Source organism: Papio anubis, chromosome 11 (genome assembly GCF_008728515.1).
Source record: "Papio anubis isolate 15944 chromosome 11, Panubis1.0, whole genome shotgun sequence".
In the NCBI taxonomy this organism is placed as follows: Eukaryota; Metazoa; Chordata; class Mammalia; order Primates; family Cercopithecidae; genus Papio; species Papio anubis.
The window spans coordinates 44,782,312-44,802,089 of NC_044986.1; the positions used below are offsets into that span (position 1 = coordinate 44,782,312).

Here is a 19,778-nt window from a genome sequence, read left to right on the forward strand (position 1 = left end):
GATCACCTAGTATCTTAGTCCATTTTCACACTGCTATAAAGACATACCCAAGATTGGGTAATTTATAAAGAAAAGAGGTTTAATTTACTCACAGTTCTGCATGGCTGGGGAGGCCTCAAGAAACTAAACTCATGGCAAAAGGGGAAGAGGCGTGCCTTACATGGCAGCAGGCACGAGAGAGCAAGCAAGAGCAGGGAAAACTGCCTTATAAAACCATCAGATCTCGTGAGAACTCACTCACTTTCATGAGAACAGCATGGGAGAAAACGCCCCCATGATGCAGGCACCTCCCACCTAGCCTTTCTCTGGACATGTGGGGATTATGGAGATTAGAATTCGAGATGAGATTTGGGTGGGGACATCGAACCAAACCATATCACTTGGTCTCTCTACTTCCTGTCAAGTAGGTTAGTGGGCAAAGAGGAGGGCTAGAGAGGCTTCCTTTGAACAATCTCCTTTCTTTTCCAAACTACTTCTTTGACCGGCTGCTGGGTAGACTCTTTCGTCAAAGGATGGTCCCTACTTATGTTGCTAATTTGCTCAGTGACAAATTAGTAGACAAAGCTAATGCACCAAAAAACAAACAACAACAACAACAACAAAATGAATGCAGTTGTAATAAAGCTAACAACCAAATTCCTCTTTGTAAAACATAGACCTGTCAACCTTGTCTCTAACTTCAATTCCTACTTCCACTCACATCCCTCAAGAACTTGATTTATAAACAGTGTGCCTACCATAAAAATCATCACTCCCTCTATGTATTTATAGACGACTGAAGGAATATCTTTCTTCCTTGCATGCTACCATGGTATAAGAGTTTTAAAAGTCCGTGCTAGGCAGAGGCAGCCCTTTCTGCCCCTTTCTGTTCTCAGTTTATTAGAAAATGGCCTGAAATTCCAGCATGACGGCAAGCTGGCATCCTCCGTGGAATGTGCAAACCATGCCTGCATCTGCCCATTACCCTAGCTCAGTGTCTCTGGGCATTTCTGCAGTTGTTCTGAAGGCTTGGCGTGTTTATCTCCCACAGGCAGCTGAGCCGCCTCCCGTTTCATGAACAGAGCAGTGGAATGCAGTGGAAGAGACCCAGGCCTCCGGCCACCCAGATGAGAGAGTTTTGTGCTGAGGTCCCTATATGGCTGTGTTAGACTGACGACAGGCTCAAGTCTGTCTTTGTTCCTTGTTTGGGAAGCAAGTGGGAGGAGAGCAGGCCAAGGGGCTATATAACCCTTCAGCATTCAGCTTCCCTGAACACCACCCAGTGTGGAGAAGCCCAGCCAAGCACTGTCAGGGTAAGTGGCGCCAGCCCAGGGATATGACTTATAGATTCCAGTGGCTCTTTTAATTACCCAGAATAACAAGACATCATCTGCAGGGATTTGGCTGGGTTCATGCACTGATATTTCTGAATGAAGATTGTTCTACTAAAATGATTGTAGCTTTTGGCTTCAATGATCTAACATTAAAGACAAGGCTAATATGTAGTTTGGTATAATGGAAGGGGTGGAGAAGAATATGAAAATTTTATTAATGCATGTCACTTACAAAACGTTCATACTAAACAAGCAGCCCAGATCTTGCAGCACAACACAGGTATGCAGGTTAGCTGTGTGCAGTAAGTTATACATTTATTTGTATTTAGGCACTGGAAACTCTGAGATTTGTTTTTGGTTCTGATTTGGTGTAGGGATTTTTTTCACTGGGCTGTATTTTTGGTGCAGCTAAGGTGTCTGGAAGTGGATTTCGGAAGTGAACAGAGAATAGTTGCCTAGTCTTTGTGCCTGAATTTGTGTATTCACTTCTGGGTTTCCCTGGCTCTAACTGGTAGTGTCTTCTGTTGGAAATGTATATCTCTTTTTTGTTGGAAATGTGTATGTGTGACCTTACATGTTCGGATCTGCATCGTTGGTCATTTGCAGCAGAGCACAGCAGGTGACCAACTGAATTTTTCTCTGGAAAGAAAGAGGGAGGGAGCAGAGTCTGCATCTGACAGCTGTGTGTGCCTCCCGGCGGGATATCTGGTTTGCATCTCTCTCAGCTTAAAACTCCCCTCAGCCTGGTGAGGCAAGTGTGACTGTGGAGCCAGCCCTGCCACCCCAGGCTGAGCTTCACTGCAAATCAAGGCTTGGCAGCTTCAGCCCAGACTGGAGTTTTCATGCTGAGATTTTCCTAGCATTTTGTGATTCATGACTAAATATGGTTTGCGTTTCAAGACGAATGAGCTGGGAACTGTAATCTTCTTTCCCCTCCCATCAACGACTCATTTTTGGCACAAGATGAACTCTAGTCAGTTGGAGCAAACCCCCTGACCTGGGTGCAGTTCCAAAACCAGACACTCAAGCGTGTTTTACCTAATTAGGAAATGCTTTGCTCCAAACCGAGCTGCTCATTCAGGTTAGAGAAGAGTTCCAAACCACTGAGCGGACTCTTTCCAGGGACACAGTGACTTCTTCAATGACAGTGCTCCTTTTGGACATTATAACATTCTTCCTGGATTTTCTTTTTCTTTTCTTTTCTTTTTTTTTCTTTTGGCCAAGTAAAAAAAATTTGCTGAATTTTGAGATTTATTTTTCTGCATTCTTGCTGATGCTGAGAGTCAGCCTACTTTTTCTGAGTATACTCAACTCCTCCTCCCAAGCCATCACTGCCCAACAAAACAGTTATTAAAAATATCCCAGCATTCATGGTCACCATACCTTCCCATTTTCAGAGACCATCCTAATTTGAAATGTTTTGTCCTCTTTTCAGCCCTTACTTTTGGTTTGGAAAGTGCACTCAGCACATCCATAGAGCGCCTGCTTATCCCCTGGGGCTGGCTGCTTCTGACAGATACCCCAGGCTCTTAAGCTTCTTCCCTTTTGTCTCCTTTACAGTTCTTGCCTCTTTTCTAAAGCTTCTTAATCTGCTATGGGGGAAGTCAAATCACAGGAATGTCAAACATAATTCAGCATCTGGAAAGGGAAAAGAAAGGTGGGAAAGGAAAGGGCAAGCCATTCCTAAGTCCCATTTCCATTCTTGCAAGTGGAATCCACACGTTGATTATTTGTATTCTAAGCCTGGCGCAGTGTGGAAAGAAAGCAAAGGTTAGAAACAAAGAGATCTGGATAATGAAAATAATCACACAGTGATAGTAATAATAATATGATAAAATTAGTATTTATTGAAAACTTAGAGCATCTCTGCTGCTATAAATTATTTTAAATACTTTAAAAATCCAATCTCCATAAGAACTCCATGAGGTATGTCTCGATATCATTACTGTTTTATAGCAAGGAAATTGTGGTTTAGAGATGTTAAATAACTAAAATCACACAGCATCTAAGTGTTGGAGCCTGGACTCAAATCCAGGCAGTCTGTCACTGTGATCTGAAATCTTCGTTGTCCTAAATGTATCAGTTCAAGGTTCTTGGACAAGTAATTTAAACCAAACCTTAAGGCTTGGTTTCCCTGTCAGTTGAATACAATATTACATGCCTTGACTTTAAAATATGTCATCTCAATTGCAGTTTTATGTTCTTTGCAAAGAATTATTTTACATGAAGCACTGCTAAGGAAGTTTTAGGCCTTTGGCAAGACGCAGGTTTGATTTTGTGGGAATGTTTTGGCAGAACTCCAACTCTGTAATAGCTATTTTATTTCCCTACTTCTCAGACGTATCCTTAAAGAACTGCCTTTTTTATATATGAATTTGGAGGTGCAATCAGTTCACCCATTTAAAAGAAGAAATTTTCTCAATTTGAAATCCTAATTGAGATCTCAGTGCCAGGCAGAAAACTCTGGGTGTCCTTCTCTTAACGGAACATTTCAACCTAATTGTGATTAGAAAACTGGAAGAGAGCTTGAACTGGAAACCAAGGGTGGCTAAAGGGTACCTGATGTCTGGTTGGAGCTCTGCCTCTAATGCCCTGTGTGCCCTTGAGCAATCAATTCCTGATTTCCTTATTTGTGAAAATGAGAGCATTGGATGAAAATGTCCTCTAAAATGCCTTCAATTTCTCAAATTTGTAAGTTGATATGCTGCTGCAGCCCTTCTAATTTTACAAAAGGATCCAAGTATAAAGTGGGTTATTTAAAATTTTGTTTTATTACCAAAGAAATACACATTCAATATAGAAAATTTAAAAAATATGACAGAACCAAGGGAAGATAATTAAAAACACCTACGAAACCCACCACTTCATCACAACCCCAGTCAATATCTTGCTAAATATGATTAATCTTTTTGCAATGCATAAAAAATACATTTCTAATGAGATGTACAATGTTACTTTTTCTAACCGATGACTCTTACATAAGAACTACCTTTTGCTTATCCTCTTACTCTACCTTTTTAATGGCAGTAAAGTATTCTACCATATGATATATAATCCATCAGGCTCACCCTCACTTGTTGGACTTTTAGTTTAACAGTGACTTTTATTAACGGTGGATAATTGCAGCCCCTAAAATTTAAAACACCTTCTCAGAAAATTTTATTTCAAAGCTTCTCTGAGGGTAAAGTTAAAGTCCTTATGATTCAAAAAGCTTTCTCCATTAAACACTTGACTATTTTAACATTTTTAAATTTTTACATGCTGCCTCTCCCTCAAAAATCTAGCTGTTTGAAAAAATTTCAAAAAGGTAGAGCATATCTAGAAAAATGTGCATTTGGGTTGATACAGACAGGACAATCGAGATGCTTGTTTAACGTAAGGTAAGCAACTCTCTGCAAAGATCTGGTCTCAGAGTCTGGAGTTCCCATCTGTGCTCTGCAGTTTATTTATTCATTCACTGGCTCAATCCACCTTTAAAGTGCTCATGAGAACACATGAGATGCTGGTCACTACACTAAAGTTGTACAAACATAGAAGTCAGTTTCGGAAGTCAGAGTTTCACCTTACTGAAACCTTACAGTCTAACTAAAGTACTTCCAGATAAGTGCTGTATTAGATAAGGGTGACGGGAGAGCACTAGGAGAACAGAGGAGGGCCCCCAAACCCAGCCTTGGAGGTGGGAGTTGTCAGGTAAGTGCCACAAATGCCCAATTACAGCTGAGGTTGCTTCCTCCCTGTTTACAATAGAATCCTGTGAAGCAGCTCCAGCTATGTGTGAAGAAGAGGACAGCACTGCCTTGGTGTGTGACAATGGCTCTGGGCTCTGTAAGGCCGGCTTTGCTGGGGACGATGCTCCCAGGGCTGTTTTCCCATCCATTGTGGGACGTCCCAGACATCAGGTGAGGAAAATTATGATTGGAACATAACAGGGCACAGAGCAGGTTCCTCTGTGCCCATGTTTATCCACAGATTGTCTATCTCTTTCTGCCCAGAAGTTATGTATCCTTGTTAAAAATATACCTCTCATGATTAAGGTCCAGGAGTAAATGCCAATTTCACATACAACGTAGACAGATTATCTGATGGGTGTCTATCAGATACAAAATCTGCCCCTTTTTCATGTGTCCTTTTTGTCTAAATATAGTCATGATCATCATCAAAATCATTTCCTCACCATCAGAAATGCTTATACATTATCCTGATGCATACCAAAGCTACTGTTTGGAAAGAAACTACAATAAAAGTCCAGGTCACTTAACCATACAGAGTTGATGTTAGATGAATACCAAATGCAATTTTACATAATATTAGCTGTCAACAAAATATATTTGGACAGCCACATGGTAATTCTACATATTATGTGTAAACAAAGCATTGGTGGCATCACATGGTAAAAACTCAGTAATTTCATCTCAGAAAATCTCCTTCACATCAGAAATGTATTTTGTGCATTGGGGCTATCTGATTGATGTTTATGCCTCTCTGCTTGGGATATACTCATGAGAATAAATAATAGAAACCTCTCCCAATGAATGCAGTCTGTCTGAATTCGTTGATCTTTATGCAGTGGAGATATTCTGCACAAGTCGCTCTTTTACGGGTCCATAGTAGCCACGGCTGTTTTGTAGTTCTGAAATAGTCACTCCAGTGCAATTTAAAATCTAGTAACAGTAAGTTTTTAAGAGCTTCACCATAATGATTTTTTAAAAAATGCAGCTGACTAATTTAGGCAAATGTCTTCACAGTTGATTGGTATGAACTTATCCATTAGAAATCAAGCCTCAAGTGGTTGTTTGTAGATGCAGTGCTTTTGCTTATAATAGTTAGAAAATAATACTCATATTCTTTTGGGTAGGTGATGACTTTAAAAGTACAGTTTAAAGGATTTATAAGACACAAAATGCCATTTAACAAATATGTAAAATTTTAATCCTTCTCTCAACAAATAATTATTGAGTGCCACAAATATGCCATGCAATTTGCTATAGCGATGGACAAGACAGACATGATCTCTGCCCTAAAAAAGCTCATCAAGGAACATAGGAGATAAAAATACAAAGTAAAGTTGACTTTCCCCCAACATCTCCTTTTATTTGAAGGCAATTCTGGTCTTTTTCCAATCAACTACAGAATGTTGCTTAAGAGCATAGTGGCAATGAGACTCAATATGTTTATTGTTGCTGATAATCAGAAGAGAAACTTTCCATCTCAATGATTTAACCTTTTGTGGCTTGACTGTAATTAATTCACAAGTTCTGGAAGATGCTGACTCATAATGTGTTGAACCTTTTTAGGGGGTGATGGTGGGAATGGGACAAAAAGACAGCTACGTAGGTGACGAAGCACAGAGCAAAAGAGGAATCCTGACCCTGAAGTACCCGATAGAACACGGCATCATTACCAACTGGGATGACATGGAAAAGGTATGGGAGGTTTGTTGCAGCTTGGGCCCTCAGGATACATAGTCCCTGTGTTCCCTGATACAGAACACCATGCTACTGCTGGGGAAATAACTGGCTCACATTGTTCAACTTTACTTTTACTTGTTAATGTTCATTGTGGGTTATTACCCATTGAAAAAAAATTCCTGAAATGTCTCTTTAAAAAAAATTCCCTTGCCAGGCACAGTTGCTCATACCTGTAATCCCAATACTTTGGGAAGCCAAGGTGGGAGGATTGCTTAGCCCAGGAGTTTGAGACCAGGCTGGGTAACATAGTGAGATCCTATCTCTACAAAAAATAAATGAAATTAGCCAGGCATGGTGGCACACACCTCAGTCCAAGCTACTTGAGAGATTGAGGTGGGAGGATCACTTGAGCCTGGGAGATGGAGGCTGCAGTGGGCCAAGATCCTACTCCAGCCTAGGTGAGGGAGTGAGACTCTATCTCAAAAAGAAGAAGAAAAAAATCCTGCAGAGCACAGTGACTCACACCTGTAATCCCAACACTTTGGATCACTTGAAGCCAGGAGTTCGAGACCAGCCTGGGCAACATAGCAAAACCCTGTCTCTACTAAGAAAAAAAAAAAAAAAATGTTTAATTAACAGTGTGTGGTAGCATGCAACTGTAGTCCTAGCTACTCAGGAGGCTGAGGTGGTAGGATCATTCAGGCCCAGGAGATCGAAGCTGCAGTGAGTTGATCATACCACTGCACTCCAGCCTGGGCAACAGAGCAAGACTCTGTCTCTAAAGAAAAGGAAAAACAATGTCCTTGCCTATTAGGGTTTATTAACTAATTAGTGGATGACAGTTCTGTAGATGAGAAGAGTAGCCCTTTGCCACTGCAGGGAATTAATCATCTGTTGCTCATGTCAACTCGGTTGCCCTCCTAGGACAAGCAGTGCATGAGCAGCAGCTCAGAGAATAACCCTCCTTTCATTCTCATCAGGGGTTGTATGGCTATCCCTCTCAGTGCAATACAGCTAAAGAGGGCTTGAAATGCTTGAAATGCTGGACCTTAAACAGCCCATTCTTGAAAGGTGTTCATTAACTCACTCTAAACATCTAAATTAAAAATGTTTTTGTTTTCACTATAGTAAACAGGACTGTAACATTGCAGATTTGTTACATTTCTGAATGTCTCGCCACACACCGAAGCACAATAGCCACTGAAAAAAGCTATATGACAAATATTTTAAAAATTATTTCTCTGTGTTGCATTACATGAGGCCTTATCTCCCAGACACTTATAGAAGAGCTAATGAGAAGAAGAGCTAAATTCTAAGATTTTGATGTTTGGTCATTAAACATTACAGACACCAGTGATCAGAGAAAAAACAGAAGAAATAATGAGAAAGTGACATACAAATTTTAAATGCAGCAAGATATATCAGAATCACAACATCTGGCCTTTTATTTATCTATCAGCTCATTACTACTACTACTATTACTACTACTACTACACACACACAATTTGTCACTTAAAAAAAAATACACAATGTTGTCAGAATTTATCAGCAGTAATGCTCCAAGCTCCATCTTTCTACAAAAATTTCCTATCAGTAGGTTTGCTTAATTGAGGATTTTAGATTTGGTAAGATTGCAGTTTGCACAGAGAAAAAGATATCAATATCAACAGGAAAATATTATTTTAGAATTTCTCCATGGAGCTGACAACATCTTAGAATGTATCCTCCTAGAGAGAGACTATTAGAGCAAAAAACTTCCCTTAGTTCTAAAATTTAAATTCAAAGTATCTTCTGGTGGGGGTGAAGAGAAAGCGAGAGAGAAGGAGAAGGGTTGCTTGTTGAGACTGGCAGGATTTTTTGAGCAGTCTGCTGCTTTCAATCCACTAAAGAAACAAAACTTTGAGAAGTTTCATTTCCTTTCCATCAACCACAAATCCAAAACAAAAGAAAGTGGAATAAGATAGTCTTGAAAGCTAACTTTGCTTTTGCTAATTTATAAGCTTTCATCAGCAGTTCTTGTTTTGCTCTGTTTTGATTTTGGGTGAATCTCATATTCGTGGCTCTGGTGGAGAATTTTCAAGCTTTTAAAGATTAATCAATTTAGTCCTTTTTGCAATGGTTTGTTCTTTTCGGCATCTAGGAATTAAAGAAAGTGCTCAACCATAAAGCAAATGTAGTTATGTCCAAAGTACCTTCACATAGACACACTATACGTAGGTGTGGGCCTTTTGGAAACAGCTGAAGGCCAAAAGTCTCACTGTGAGTGAAAGATCCAGAGTGTGCTGATAGAGGAAGCTTTTCTCATCCCTCGAGAGCAAAAAGGATGATGGAGGCAAGAGTCAGGGAGCCCTGTTCTCTTCTTCATATACATTGCAAAGGGCAACTTCTCTAGAAGCATTAAAAGTGTCAATTAGGTTTCCAAGTAAGCGTCATTTATTCATATACACATTCATTTGTCTTTTTATTTACAAAATTAAATCATTTTCCCATGAACATTAAAATGGAAAGAGAGAACAAAGAAAATAGAGTTGAATGATAATAACATTGATTCTGGGCCAGACACTGGGCTGAACAATAACTCAAGGGTTACCTTATTCATTTGGACAAAGACCCAATGAGGTACACACTAATTATTTTCATCTCCCTATTACCAATCATGAGACTGATGCTGAGAAGGGTTAAAAACTTGCCTAAACTCACACAACCAAGAAGTGTCCAAGCTGGGCTTTGAACCCAAGGTTTGATCAAGGGTTGTGCCCTTAACCAGTATACCATCCTGGCTCACAGATATGGGTTAGGGATTCTGCTCAGTCACTTACTAGATGTGAATCATTTGGGAAGGTACTCACACACTTTGACCTTCAGTCTCTGCATCTATAAAACCATGGACACATGATGAGTATTTGTAGCATTTCCTTTGGTCTTGGTGTCAAGTAGCTTCTGGTCCCTTTTTGGGAAATGCAGGGCTTCATGACAGCACATCATTGTGTTTCTTCTCTGTCCCCCAACTCACTAGATCTGGCACCACTCTTTCTACAACGAGCTTCGTGTTGCCCCTGAAGAGCATCCCACCCTGCTCACGGAGGCGCCCCTGAACCCCAAGGCCAATCGGGAAAAAATGACCCAGGTAAGTATGCTACCCCAGCACACAACACTTTGGGGTCTGGGGAAAGTTCTGTTAGAAGGAGGCTATGCAGGACAGCAGAGAGAAGGCCAGAGCTAGGAGTCCACCAACAGACTGACAACCTTCAATGAACTCAGGGATCCCAAAGGACAGGAACAGCTTGATGGTACTTGCATCCTTCCTGCAGGGACCAGCCCTTTGCCTCCAAAAGCAATAGGAAATTTAAAAGATTTCATTGAGAAGGGGCCACGTTTAAGTTAAAATGTCTAAGGAGAAGTCACTTCAAAATGCAGCATCACATAACATTAGGAATTTGGGTTCAAGAGTCAGACATATCTAGGTTTGAAAACTGGATCTGCCACTTATCAGTTATGTAACCTTAAAGAATTCCGTTAATTTCTCAGAGCCTTAGTTTCCTTGTCTATAAGTTGGAAGTAATATTAATACTATTATTTTTCAAAAAGATTGATGTGAACATTAACAACAAGGTGAAATGACAGATGTATATCATGGTTCCTAATAAACATCCAACAAATAATAGTTATTATTGTCATTATTATTACTTGTTTGAAGCTAAAGACCTTATGATAGAATCCCATCCAGTCCACCAGACAGAGGAGTTTTCTAGTTTGGATGAGCTATTAAATAACAACATTATGGTCAAGTACTAGGCTCAGCATTTTACATTCATTGTCTCTTTAAGTTCTAGCAATGTGAAGCAGGAACTATGATTATATTGTTTATATAAATGAAGAAATTGAGGCTCAGATACATTAAATGATTCTCCCAGGGTCACATAGCCAGAACTGGCAGAGCCTGGGATGGATCCATGATCTTCCAGCATTGGAGAATCATAAATGTAAATAACTGCAAGGCCTTTTCCTCAGAAGAGCTCCTGGTGCTTGCACCAACCCACTAGCACTTATTCTCCACAGGGAAACATCTGTAGGCCTGAAAATCACTGCATGTCGCAAGAGATGTTGCTTCTGATGAATTATTGTTCCTGTCAATGGTGTGAAGGCAAAAAAAAAAAAAAAAAAAAGGTTGGAAATTATGGCTCGCTAGTGAATGATGTCAGACAGTTTGGTTAATAGAGTAGGAAGGGTCTTACAGAGGGAGAAATGAAGACCCACAGACATCTCCTGATGCACAAACTTCTCACAAGTGACCTGGAAGGGCTTGGTTCTAATCTTGTCCCTGGACTGCACCAACTGGGACACTGACATTCTATGTGGTCCTCTATCACCCGTGGGCAGGTCCTGTCTTCCTGGAATCAGGGCCTCTCCCACTGCAGCCAGAATGGCCTCAGATTCTAGGGTTAGCATTGACCCAGCAACTACATAAAAAAGTGGAATCGATTAAATGGAACCTCAGGCAAATCACAGAAATGGGGCTAATCCTAGCCAGCCTGAGCTTCAGATTTAAAAGTTTTCTTTCTTTATACCAGAGAAATCAAAACCTGAATGTTGTCTTCTCTTTTTCTTCTGGCTTTGACATAGTTAATAAGCCCTAGACTGTCTGCACTGGAAAAACTGGAGATCTCATTTAGTCCAAACTCCTCCTCTGTTTATAGTTAAGAGACCTGGAATGAAGCCACTAGTAGTCAACTATTAGTTTGGTGACTATTAGTCAAAGCCAAGACCACAGACAGAAGCTAGACTTTCCTTTCCCCTGGCCAAGCCTTGTGTGCACACTGCTTCTTCCCCTCCCCACCCTGTCAGGCCACTGATGTCATGGCTCCCCATTCACACCTTCATTTCTCCTCTTTATGTGACCAGGGCTGTTCTGATCCTTCTTACTTTGGCCTCCTCTGCCCAGAACAGGTCAGGCCCCTCTACATCCATCAACCAGGTGTGCTCTCCTGACCATTCTTTGTCAGATGGGCACCTTCACTAACAGCTTTTTGGATTGCTTTGCAGATTATGTTTGAGACTTTCAATGTCCCAGCCATGTACGTTGCTATCCAGGCGGTGCTGTCCCTCTACGCCTCTGGACGCACAACTGGTAGGTGACTGGGAGGGGCCGGAAGTTGGTCGAAGCGCACCACCAGAGATGGGACTGAACGGTCATTAACACATGGGGGTGATAGACTGGGGCTGAGTTAGAATGGACACAGCTGAACCCAGCCCTAAAAGATCTTCTCGTGTTCAAAATAAGCCCTCGACCTCATAATTCTAGCAGAACTTTTTTATACTGTTTTCCTCTTCCTGTTCTTCCCTTTTTTTCATCTTCCCCAAGCCCTGTCCCACCTCACCTCTCCTATCACATGCCCTCTTTTCTCTTCTTAAATAAGAAGCTCAGAAATTCCCTCTCCCCAAGGCTTCCCTCTACTTGGCCAGCAAGTAACCACATGCCAGCTGCCATGGTGACTTCTATCATGCCCAACTGTCTCCCAGGCATCGTGCTGGACTCTGGAGATGGTGTCACCCACAATGTCCCCATCTATGAAGGCTATGCCTTGCCCCATGCCATCATGCGTCTGGATTTGGCTGGCCGAGATCTCACTGACTACCTCATGAAGATCCTGACTGAGCGTGGCTATTCCTTCGTTACTACCGGTGAGGCCTGTGGGAGATAAGGGGCAGAGGGGATCAGTGTGTTGCTCAGCAACTTCCAGGACAATCCTCACTATCCAAGGAGATGATAGGATGAAGATTTGCAAATGGCAAGGCCTGGCTCTAATGCACAGAGCAAAGCACATCTTTCTTTGCTATGTGAAGTTGCAAAATGATTACACTGTTTCCTAGAGGAGAACAGTTATAGACACCCAGTGTTATGCATTAGTCAGTGTTGCATACTTGATCTTTTTAAAATCCCCTCCATTAGCAAATAGAAGAAGATTGTGCAGAGACTGAAGATGGCACGGTGTGGTGATTGGCAGGAGACATTGTGATAGGACTTGAGTCCCAACTCTGCTACTCAGTAGCTCTGTGAGCTTGAACAAGTTAACCAACCACAGTCTCTTTATTTGTAAAATGCTGATAATAATAGATCCTATATCACATGATTGTTACGAGTATTAAATGGAAGAATGCATGTGGAATACTTGACATAGAGTAAGTATTCAATAATTGTTAGCTATTACCAGTGATACGTGTTAATAGCTAACACAGTGACACATATGTATTCAGATTCTAAGCCGGCGCACCCAGTCCTCCCTCACAAGAGGAAAGTGTCAGCATTGCCAGAAACATGGTATGTCCTCAGTGCTGGTGGCTCCAGCTACCTGCCCTCCCCTTAGCAATTTGGTATTGTCCACACGTTTAGGTTTCTGAATGTGCCTGTGGCTTACTTTATGCTCCAAATTTGAGGCTTGAAACTTGATCCCTGCCACTGTTAAAGTCTCCACTTGCAATATGAAGTTGAATAATTGCATTCCTCCTCTGCTCCCTACAAAGAATCTCAAGATGCCTCAAAAAGGTTCCTAGAGCCTCAGATATAATTAATAGCCTGTAACTTGAGAGAGCAGAAGTCTGAAAGGTCTCTGCCCACCCACTTCTTCCGTATCTCGTACAGTATGCACTGCTGAAAACCTCCGGACTAGGCCTGGTCCTGAGACAGCACCACCTCTTTCCTGGAGGGTGAGAAATGTGCCAAAGGGTTGAGCTGCTATTTACTGGCCCAAGCAACATGATCTCAGACTTCTAGAAAATTCTGAGGCCCCTGAGGAGCTGATTCAGCCTAAAACTTCCTGGTTAACTGAAAATACAATATAACAAACTTTCTGTTATAAAATAATTATAACAGAGAATAGTTATCCTGCAAAAAAAAAAAAAAAAAGTCATGGTAAAAAAGGATCCCCTACTGTGAGCCTTTCTCTAGCTAGCTCATTTTATTCTTGTTATACATTTCCCAGACAACGCATACTGAGGGCCTACTATGCATGAGACACTGTGCTAGGAACAGAGGTGATTCCCTGGTGGCCCTACTACATCATTATCATCATGGATTTTGGATTGCAGAATATTGAACTGACACATTTTTTGAAGGCGTATATCTTGAGGGAGAGACTGAAGTAGGGTAGGTAGATCTTTACCACCTGTGCAGACCCTAATGTTTGCCACAATGTTTGTATCTGGTTGACAGCTGAGCGTGAGATTGTCCGGGACATCAAGGAGAAACTGTGTTATGTAGCTCTGGACTTTGAAAATGAGATGGCCACTGCCGCATCCTCCTCCTCCCTTGAGAAGAGTTACGAGCTGCCTGATGGGCAAGTGATCACCATCGGAAATGAACGCTTCCGCTGCCCAGAGACCCTGTTCCAGCCATCCTTCATTGGTAGGCAACAAACGCCCTTTTCCTGGGAAGGGGAGTCATTGTCTTCTCCCGTATCAAGAGAGCCTCCAGAACATGGAGACAAGTGACAGTTGCCCCAAGACCAAAAGCATTTCTAAACCAGAAAAAGGGAAAGTGCCACATATTCAAGGTGAGAAGACATAATGAGGCCAGGAAAGAAGTTTTCTTTCTAAGAAAACAATATCTATGTTGCAGTTAAGCTCAAAGCATTCTTGGTGTATGACGAAAGAATTAAATAATGCCTATGCTTTGGAGACAGTGGAAAGGGTAGGGAGGGTGTGCTGAATGCTGAGAATTTGGGAATGCTGGGGGAGAGAAAAATAGAAGAGCACTCAAAGTGAGTCTGTTCCTACATCCACATTGTCTTGGAGAGACAGGTTTGTATAGTTGTTTACATAGGCAGGCTCTGAGAGGGATGAGCCTGGGTTTCAGTCTTAGTTGTCTTGATCTTGGGAAAGTCACTTAACCTTCCCAATTTGTCTCCTCATATATAAAGTGGAGACTGTAATATTACTTATGTCCTAGAATGGCTGTGAGAATTACATGAGATAGATAAAGAACATTTAGCCCACTGCCTGGCAAAAGCAAGCATTCAATAATTATCAGATATCACTAGTAATTAATAATCAGGTAGTGCTATTGTTAACGTTATCATTACATCACAGCACCGCAGAAGATGAAGGGGCACCTAGAGGTTTTTTCGAAACACCTGCATCAGAAATTAACAAAAGTCCAGACCTGCCCCCCAAAAAAATTTTAGCAAGATTGGAAAAAATGATCCTTTGTCTGAACAGGATAGAACATTTTCCTGATAATCCAGCCCCATTAGCTTTGGGGGCTGGGGTAGATGCAAGGTAGCTGTCAAATGGAGACCTGGGAGAACTCTGAAGAGTGGCTGCAACATTGGCTCAGCATGGAAGCTTTACAGGGAATTGGAAGGCTTCACCCCTTATTTAAACCACATGGAGTGAGTAGTGAGTCTGTTAAAAAAAATCAGTGATACCTGTTGTAGCCTGTGCCTCAGGATGCTGCAGCAGGGCTTCCTCATCGGAAGGGAGTCAGGAAGACATAGAGCGTAACAAGACCCTTTAGTCTCTCAGACAGGTGGTTCCTAGATTATTATGTCATCCCAGCCTTAGTCCACTGCAAGATCATCCAGATGCTCAAGTTTGGTCGTCCACGTCTAGCCTGGGTTTTACTCTCCACCTAAGGACCATGGCCTGTGTCTCTTTTCCAGGGATGGAGTCTGCAGGCATCCATGAAACCACCTACAACAGCATCATGAAGTGTGATATTGACATCAGGAAGGACCTCTACGCTAACAATGTCCTATCAGGAGGCACCACTATGTACCCTGGCATTGCCGACCGAATGCAGAAGGAGATCACGGCCCTAGCGCCCAGCACCATGAAGATCAAGGTACTGTTCAGTGACAGACTCAGTGGCAATGATACCAGCAGTGTCAGCCCTATAACCACAGACGAGAACTCTTCAGAGACTGTATTTTAGTGACACGCAATTGTGGGTTTTAGGGGTAGGTAGTGGACACAAATCCCATATTTTACAGGATGTAAGTCAATCCAGTTCATAAGAAAAATTGAGTGACTTTATACAAAATTTGATCTCTGTTTATCCTTATCAGCTACTTTCAGCAGCTGCAATCAAGATCAGCAGAGCTCCCCACATGTTCATATCTCCTTAAAATATGCATTTTGTTTACTCGACACAAAAAATAATGCATCATGCATGTAACACATTTTAAAAAAATACAGATGACCTAGACTTATTTCTGAAGAACTTTAAACACTGTAGATTCAGGAGCGTTATACTCTTCTTCCATTACTAACCTCAATCCTGTGGCCAGGAATTCGAATTTTATCTTCATTCCTCTGTCTAGCACATCTTTTGATACAGGCGCTCAGAAGCACTGAATGACTCCAGGATGACCAAGCTCAGTCCCTGAGCCACCCAGGACCCCTGTATGTGGTGTGAATGTTGAGCCCTAGTGAAGGGAACTCAGGGATTAAATGGAGATAATTCTTTGGAGGCAAACTTAACCTGTGGCTGGTCACCTCTCAAAGGCTATTATCACTCTCTGAAGTAAGAAGGCCACACTTGGGACTTTCTGACTCATGTCACAGGAAGCAGAGGGGCAATTCTAGTGCAGTTCACACACGTGGGTATTTAAACAAATTCTCTCCTCTTTGCACTCCCTTCTGTTTTTTAGAAGGAGTATGCAGCTAACATTAGAGAGTGTGCTAGACTGAAACACGCACACTTTCTCTCTCCATGACAGGCTCTGACTAGTCCTGCCCTAAAACACTTCAGCGTGAGAGAAGAGAGACTGTTTTCCAACAGGGTTTGTGTTTCTTGGATGCCGTTCTGATCAGCTCTTACCTCCCTCTTATTTTCACAGCAGAGGGAGGAGAATGAAGCCAGCAGCTGGGCTCACTACAGAGTTAATCTGGTTGAGGGTCGATAACAGAAAGAGGCTATTGCTAGAGTTGGGCAGTTCCTAGTTCTCTAAACTTAGTTTCTTGAATAGAAATGAATGTGAAACTCTGGGCCCCAATGTAGTGAGATAGTACAGAGCACCAGGAAAAACCTGGGACAATAAGATGATAACATTTGGTGAAAACGGAACTGGATGAGGGACCTATGGGAACTCCCATAGAATTTGCCATAGGCTGTTCTTGCATTGCTATAAAGAAATACCTGAGACTTGGGTAATTTGTAAAGAAAAGAGGTTTAATTGGCTCACAGTTCAGCAGGCTGTACAGGAAACATAGCTCTAGCATCAGCTTCTGGGAAGCCCTCAGTCTCAGAAAGCTTCGAATCATGGTGGAAGGCAAAGCAGGGGCAGACACCTCACATGGCAAAAGCAGGGGTAACAGAGAGGGCAGGGGTGGGGGGGAGGGTGCCACACACTTTGAAATGACCAGATCTCTCATGTGAACTCGGAAGAAGAGCTCACTTATCACCAAGGAGATAGCCTAAGCCATTCATGAGAGATCCACCCCTGTGATCCAAACACCTCCCACCAGACCCCACCTCCAACACCGGGGATTACATCCCAACATGAGATTCGGAGGAGACATCCAAACTATATTAAATTCTTTACAACTTTTCTGAAAATCTAAAATTATTTCAAAATAAGAAGGTTATTTTTAAAAACAAAACAAAACAAAAAACCACCTGGGAGAACCCAGGTTTGAATATTAGATCTGACACTGATATAACCAGTGTTACCTGGGTCAGTTACTTAAACTGTCTCAGCCTCTGTTTCCTCATATGTAATATGGGAGTAATTTAAGACTTATTCTTCAAGATATTTATGAGAATCAAATGAGATAATACATGTAAAATGCTTAGCATAGTGTCTGGCATATAATTACATGTTCAGTAAATATCAGTACTTTGTATTAAGAAGTACATGCTCAAGCAGAGCTCAGAAGATAAAGATTAAACTGGTTAACCAGTTTTCACTGTTCTCTGTGCCTAAACCATTCATTTATTTAAGAAACATGAGCATGCCTTGCATGTTAGGCCTGTGCACTGGGAAAGGCCAACCAGTGCAGCTTAAGAGGCACCTATTGCAAGGGAATGTCCCCAGCAGGGGACCCTGAATCCCCCATTGTTAAACAGAGCATCTGGGTGAAAAGTGGTAGTCCGCTTCACCACGTCGAAAAACATTTGTATAGTAAGTCCTAGCACAATTACAACTTCTCCTTTGAATAGCCTAGAGTTTCTACAGAAAGTGTTTCGTGTTGAATTCTGAGGCAGAGTTCATGGAAATCAGAGGCATTGCCAGGGTTCTTAAGGGGGGGCCATGGCTAGATTTGCAGCCAACTCTGTTTGCTCAATAGTGTGGTTGAGGAGTTACACATGAGAAAAACGAATGTGCTTACTGAAGAATTTCTAAACCCGTGGCTCCCTCTGGCGGTCCTGCCAAGAACATGACACAATTAGGACACAATTGGCATCTAACAGACAAGCCTGTGTCCCTGCTGAACAAGAAACTACGCCATGGTAGAACACCCAGGCTCTGTCCTCTCGCACTAACGACTGCACTCATGATGACATTAATGACCCTTCTTTTTCATCTTGACTGACAGATCATTGCCCCTCCGGAGCGCAAATACTCTGTCTGGATCGGTGGCTCCATCCTGGCCTCTCTGTCCACCTTCCAGCAGATGTGGATCAGCAAACAGGAATACGATGAAGCCGGGCCTTCCATTGTCCACCGCAAATGCTTCTAAAACACTTTCCCGCTCCTCTCTGTCTCTAGCACACAACTGTGAATGTTCTGTGGAATTGTGCCTTCAGTTCTTTTCCAAGTCATTCCTAGCCAAAGCTCTGACTCGTTACCTATGTGTTTTTTAATAAATCTGAAATAGGCTACTGGTAACTTCTAGCGTTGGCCTCTGATCAATACCCGACTGAGATCACGTTAGGTTGACCTCACCCGTTACAGGATGGCTCCCTCTAGTGGTCCAGCTGAGCACATGACAATTAGGATGGATATGTTTCTCAAGCAAAGGGTAGAATCACATTACCTAAAGTGGGGAGCTGCATTTCGGTTCTGTAAAGAGGAATAATTTGAGAATACATTGGAGATTTTAAAAAATAACATGGACTACAGTGTATCAATGGGATAATCTACAGTACCTCACAACTTGCAAAGTGATTATATTACTTTACACTCATAACCCCAGTACTGGTAACCTGATGGGCGAAAACAATTACACATACACACAAGTATATATATACATATACACACATATATATGTGTGTGTGTATATATATACACTATATATATTAGAGATAAGGTCTCACTCTGTCGCTGGAGTGCAATGGTGTAATCATAGCTCATTGCAGCCTTGAACTTCTGGGCTCAAGCAATTCTCTCCTCTTGGCCTCCCAAAATGCTGGAATTATAGGCATGAGCCGCTGTGCCTATATATCTTAAAAGTAATATCTTGTATATTAAAAATCACACACACATATACATTTCCCATATGTATACACATGTATGTGTGTGACTTTTAATATACAAGATATGTCTTTTAATGCATACACTATGTATTAAACTTATATATATACACACACACATATATATGTACATATAGAAACAGATCTGACTTCTATGTTCATTGAGGGAAACATGGATTTTTAAAAAAACATTGAGAAACACTGCCTTAAAATCTCACTACACATCTGGACCATCTGTTTCCCTTCTCCTGATCTCTGTCTTTGAAAAGGATACTATGGATATATTCATGCCAGAAGGAATGAGAGAGATAACAATACTTTCCAAGGACTATTAGCATCAATCATCTGGCGAAGGGTTTTACACATAGCATCTCTCAGCTGTTCTTCACAACTATCTGGGGAAGTATTACTATCAGCCCACTTTATAGATGAGGAGACAGAGATTGCTCTAGAAACGCAACTGGATAGGAGAGTTACCAACTTCAGCTGTTCCTTTGCCCATTTGGCCTGAGGCACAAGGATATAAAAAAATACCGACCCTGCCGTTCAGGGTCTTAGCCTCAGACCACTCCTTGCCCAGGCTGTTCACCACCCTCAGTTGCTCCCAAGCTGGGAGCTGCTTGCCCTCCAGTGCATACAGTGTGT

The 19,778-nt window shown here is 41.8% G+C and overlaps 2 protein-coding genes across 10 annotated transcripts in view; one reads left to right on the plus strand and one right to left on the minus strand.

Annotated features, from left to right (window-relative positions):
- Positions 1-19,778, minus strand: part of STAMBPL1 (STAM binding protein like 1) — a 145,475-nt gene that overhangs the window by 68,368 nt on the left and 57,329 nt on the right. The window contains exon 1 of one of the 9 annotated variants that reach the window (XM_031652202.1): positions 15,145-15,384. The exons of the other annotated variants lie outside the window; for them this stretch is intronic. Coding sequence (XP_031508062.1) covers positions 15,145-15,189 — 45 coding nt within the window. The 5' untranslated portion in view covers positions 15,190-15,384. Of the gene's footprint in view, positions 1-15,144; positions 15,385-19,778 lie in introns of those variants that run through there. 9 annotated transcript variants of the gene reach the window in all.
- ACTA2 (actin alpha 2, smooth muscle) lies at positions 1,014-18,549 on the plus strand. Its single transcript, XM_003903968.3, has 9 exons — positions 1,014-1,292; positions 5,061-5,212; positions 6,608-6,736; positions 9,738-9,848; positions 11,765-11,849; positions 12,242-12,403; positions 13,932-14,123; positions 15,379-15,560; positions 18,257-18,549. Exons 2-9 carry the CDS (start codon positions 5,084-5,086, stop codon positions 18,398-18,400), a joined length of 1,134 nt encoding a protein of 377 aa, XP_003904017.1. The 5' UTR covers positions 1,014-1,292; positions 5,061-5,083; the 3' UTR covers positions 18,401-18,549.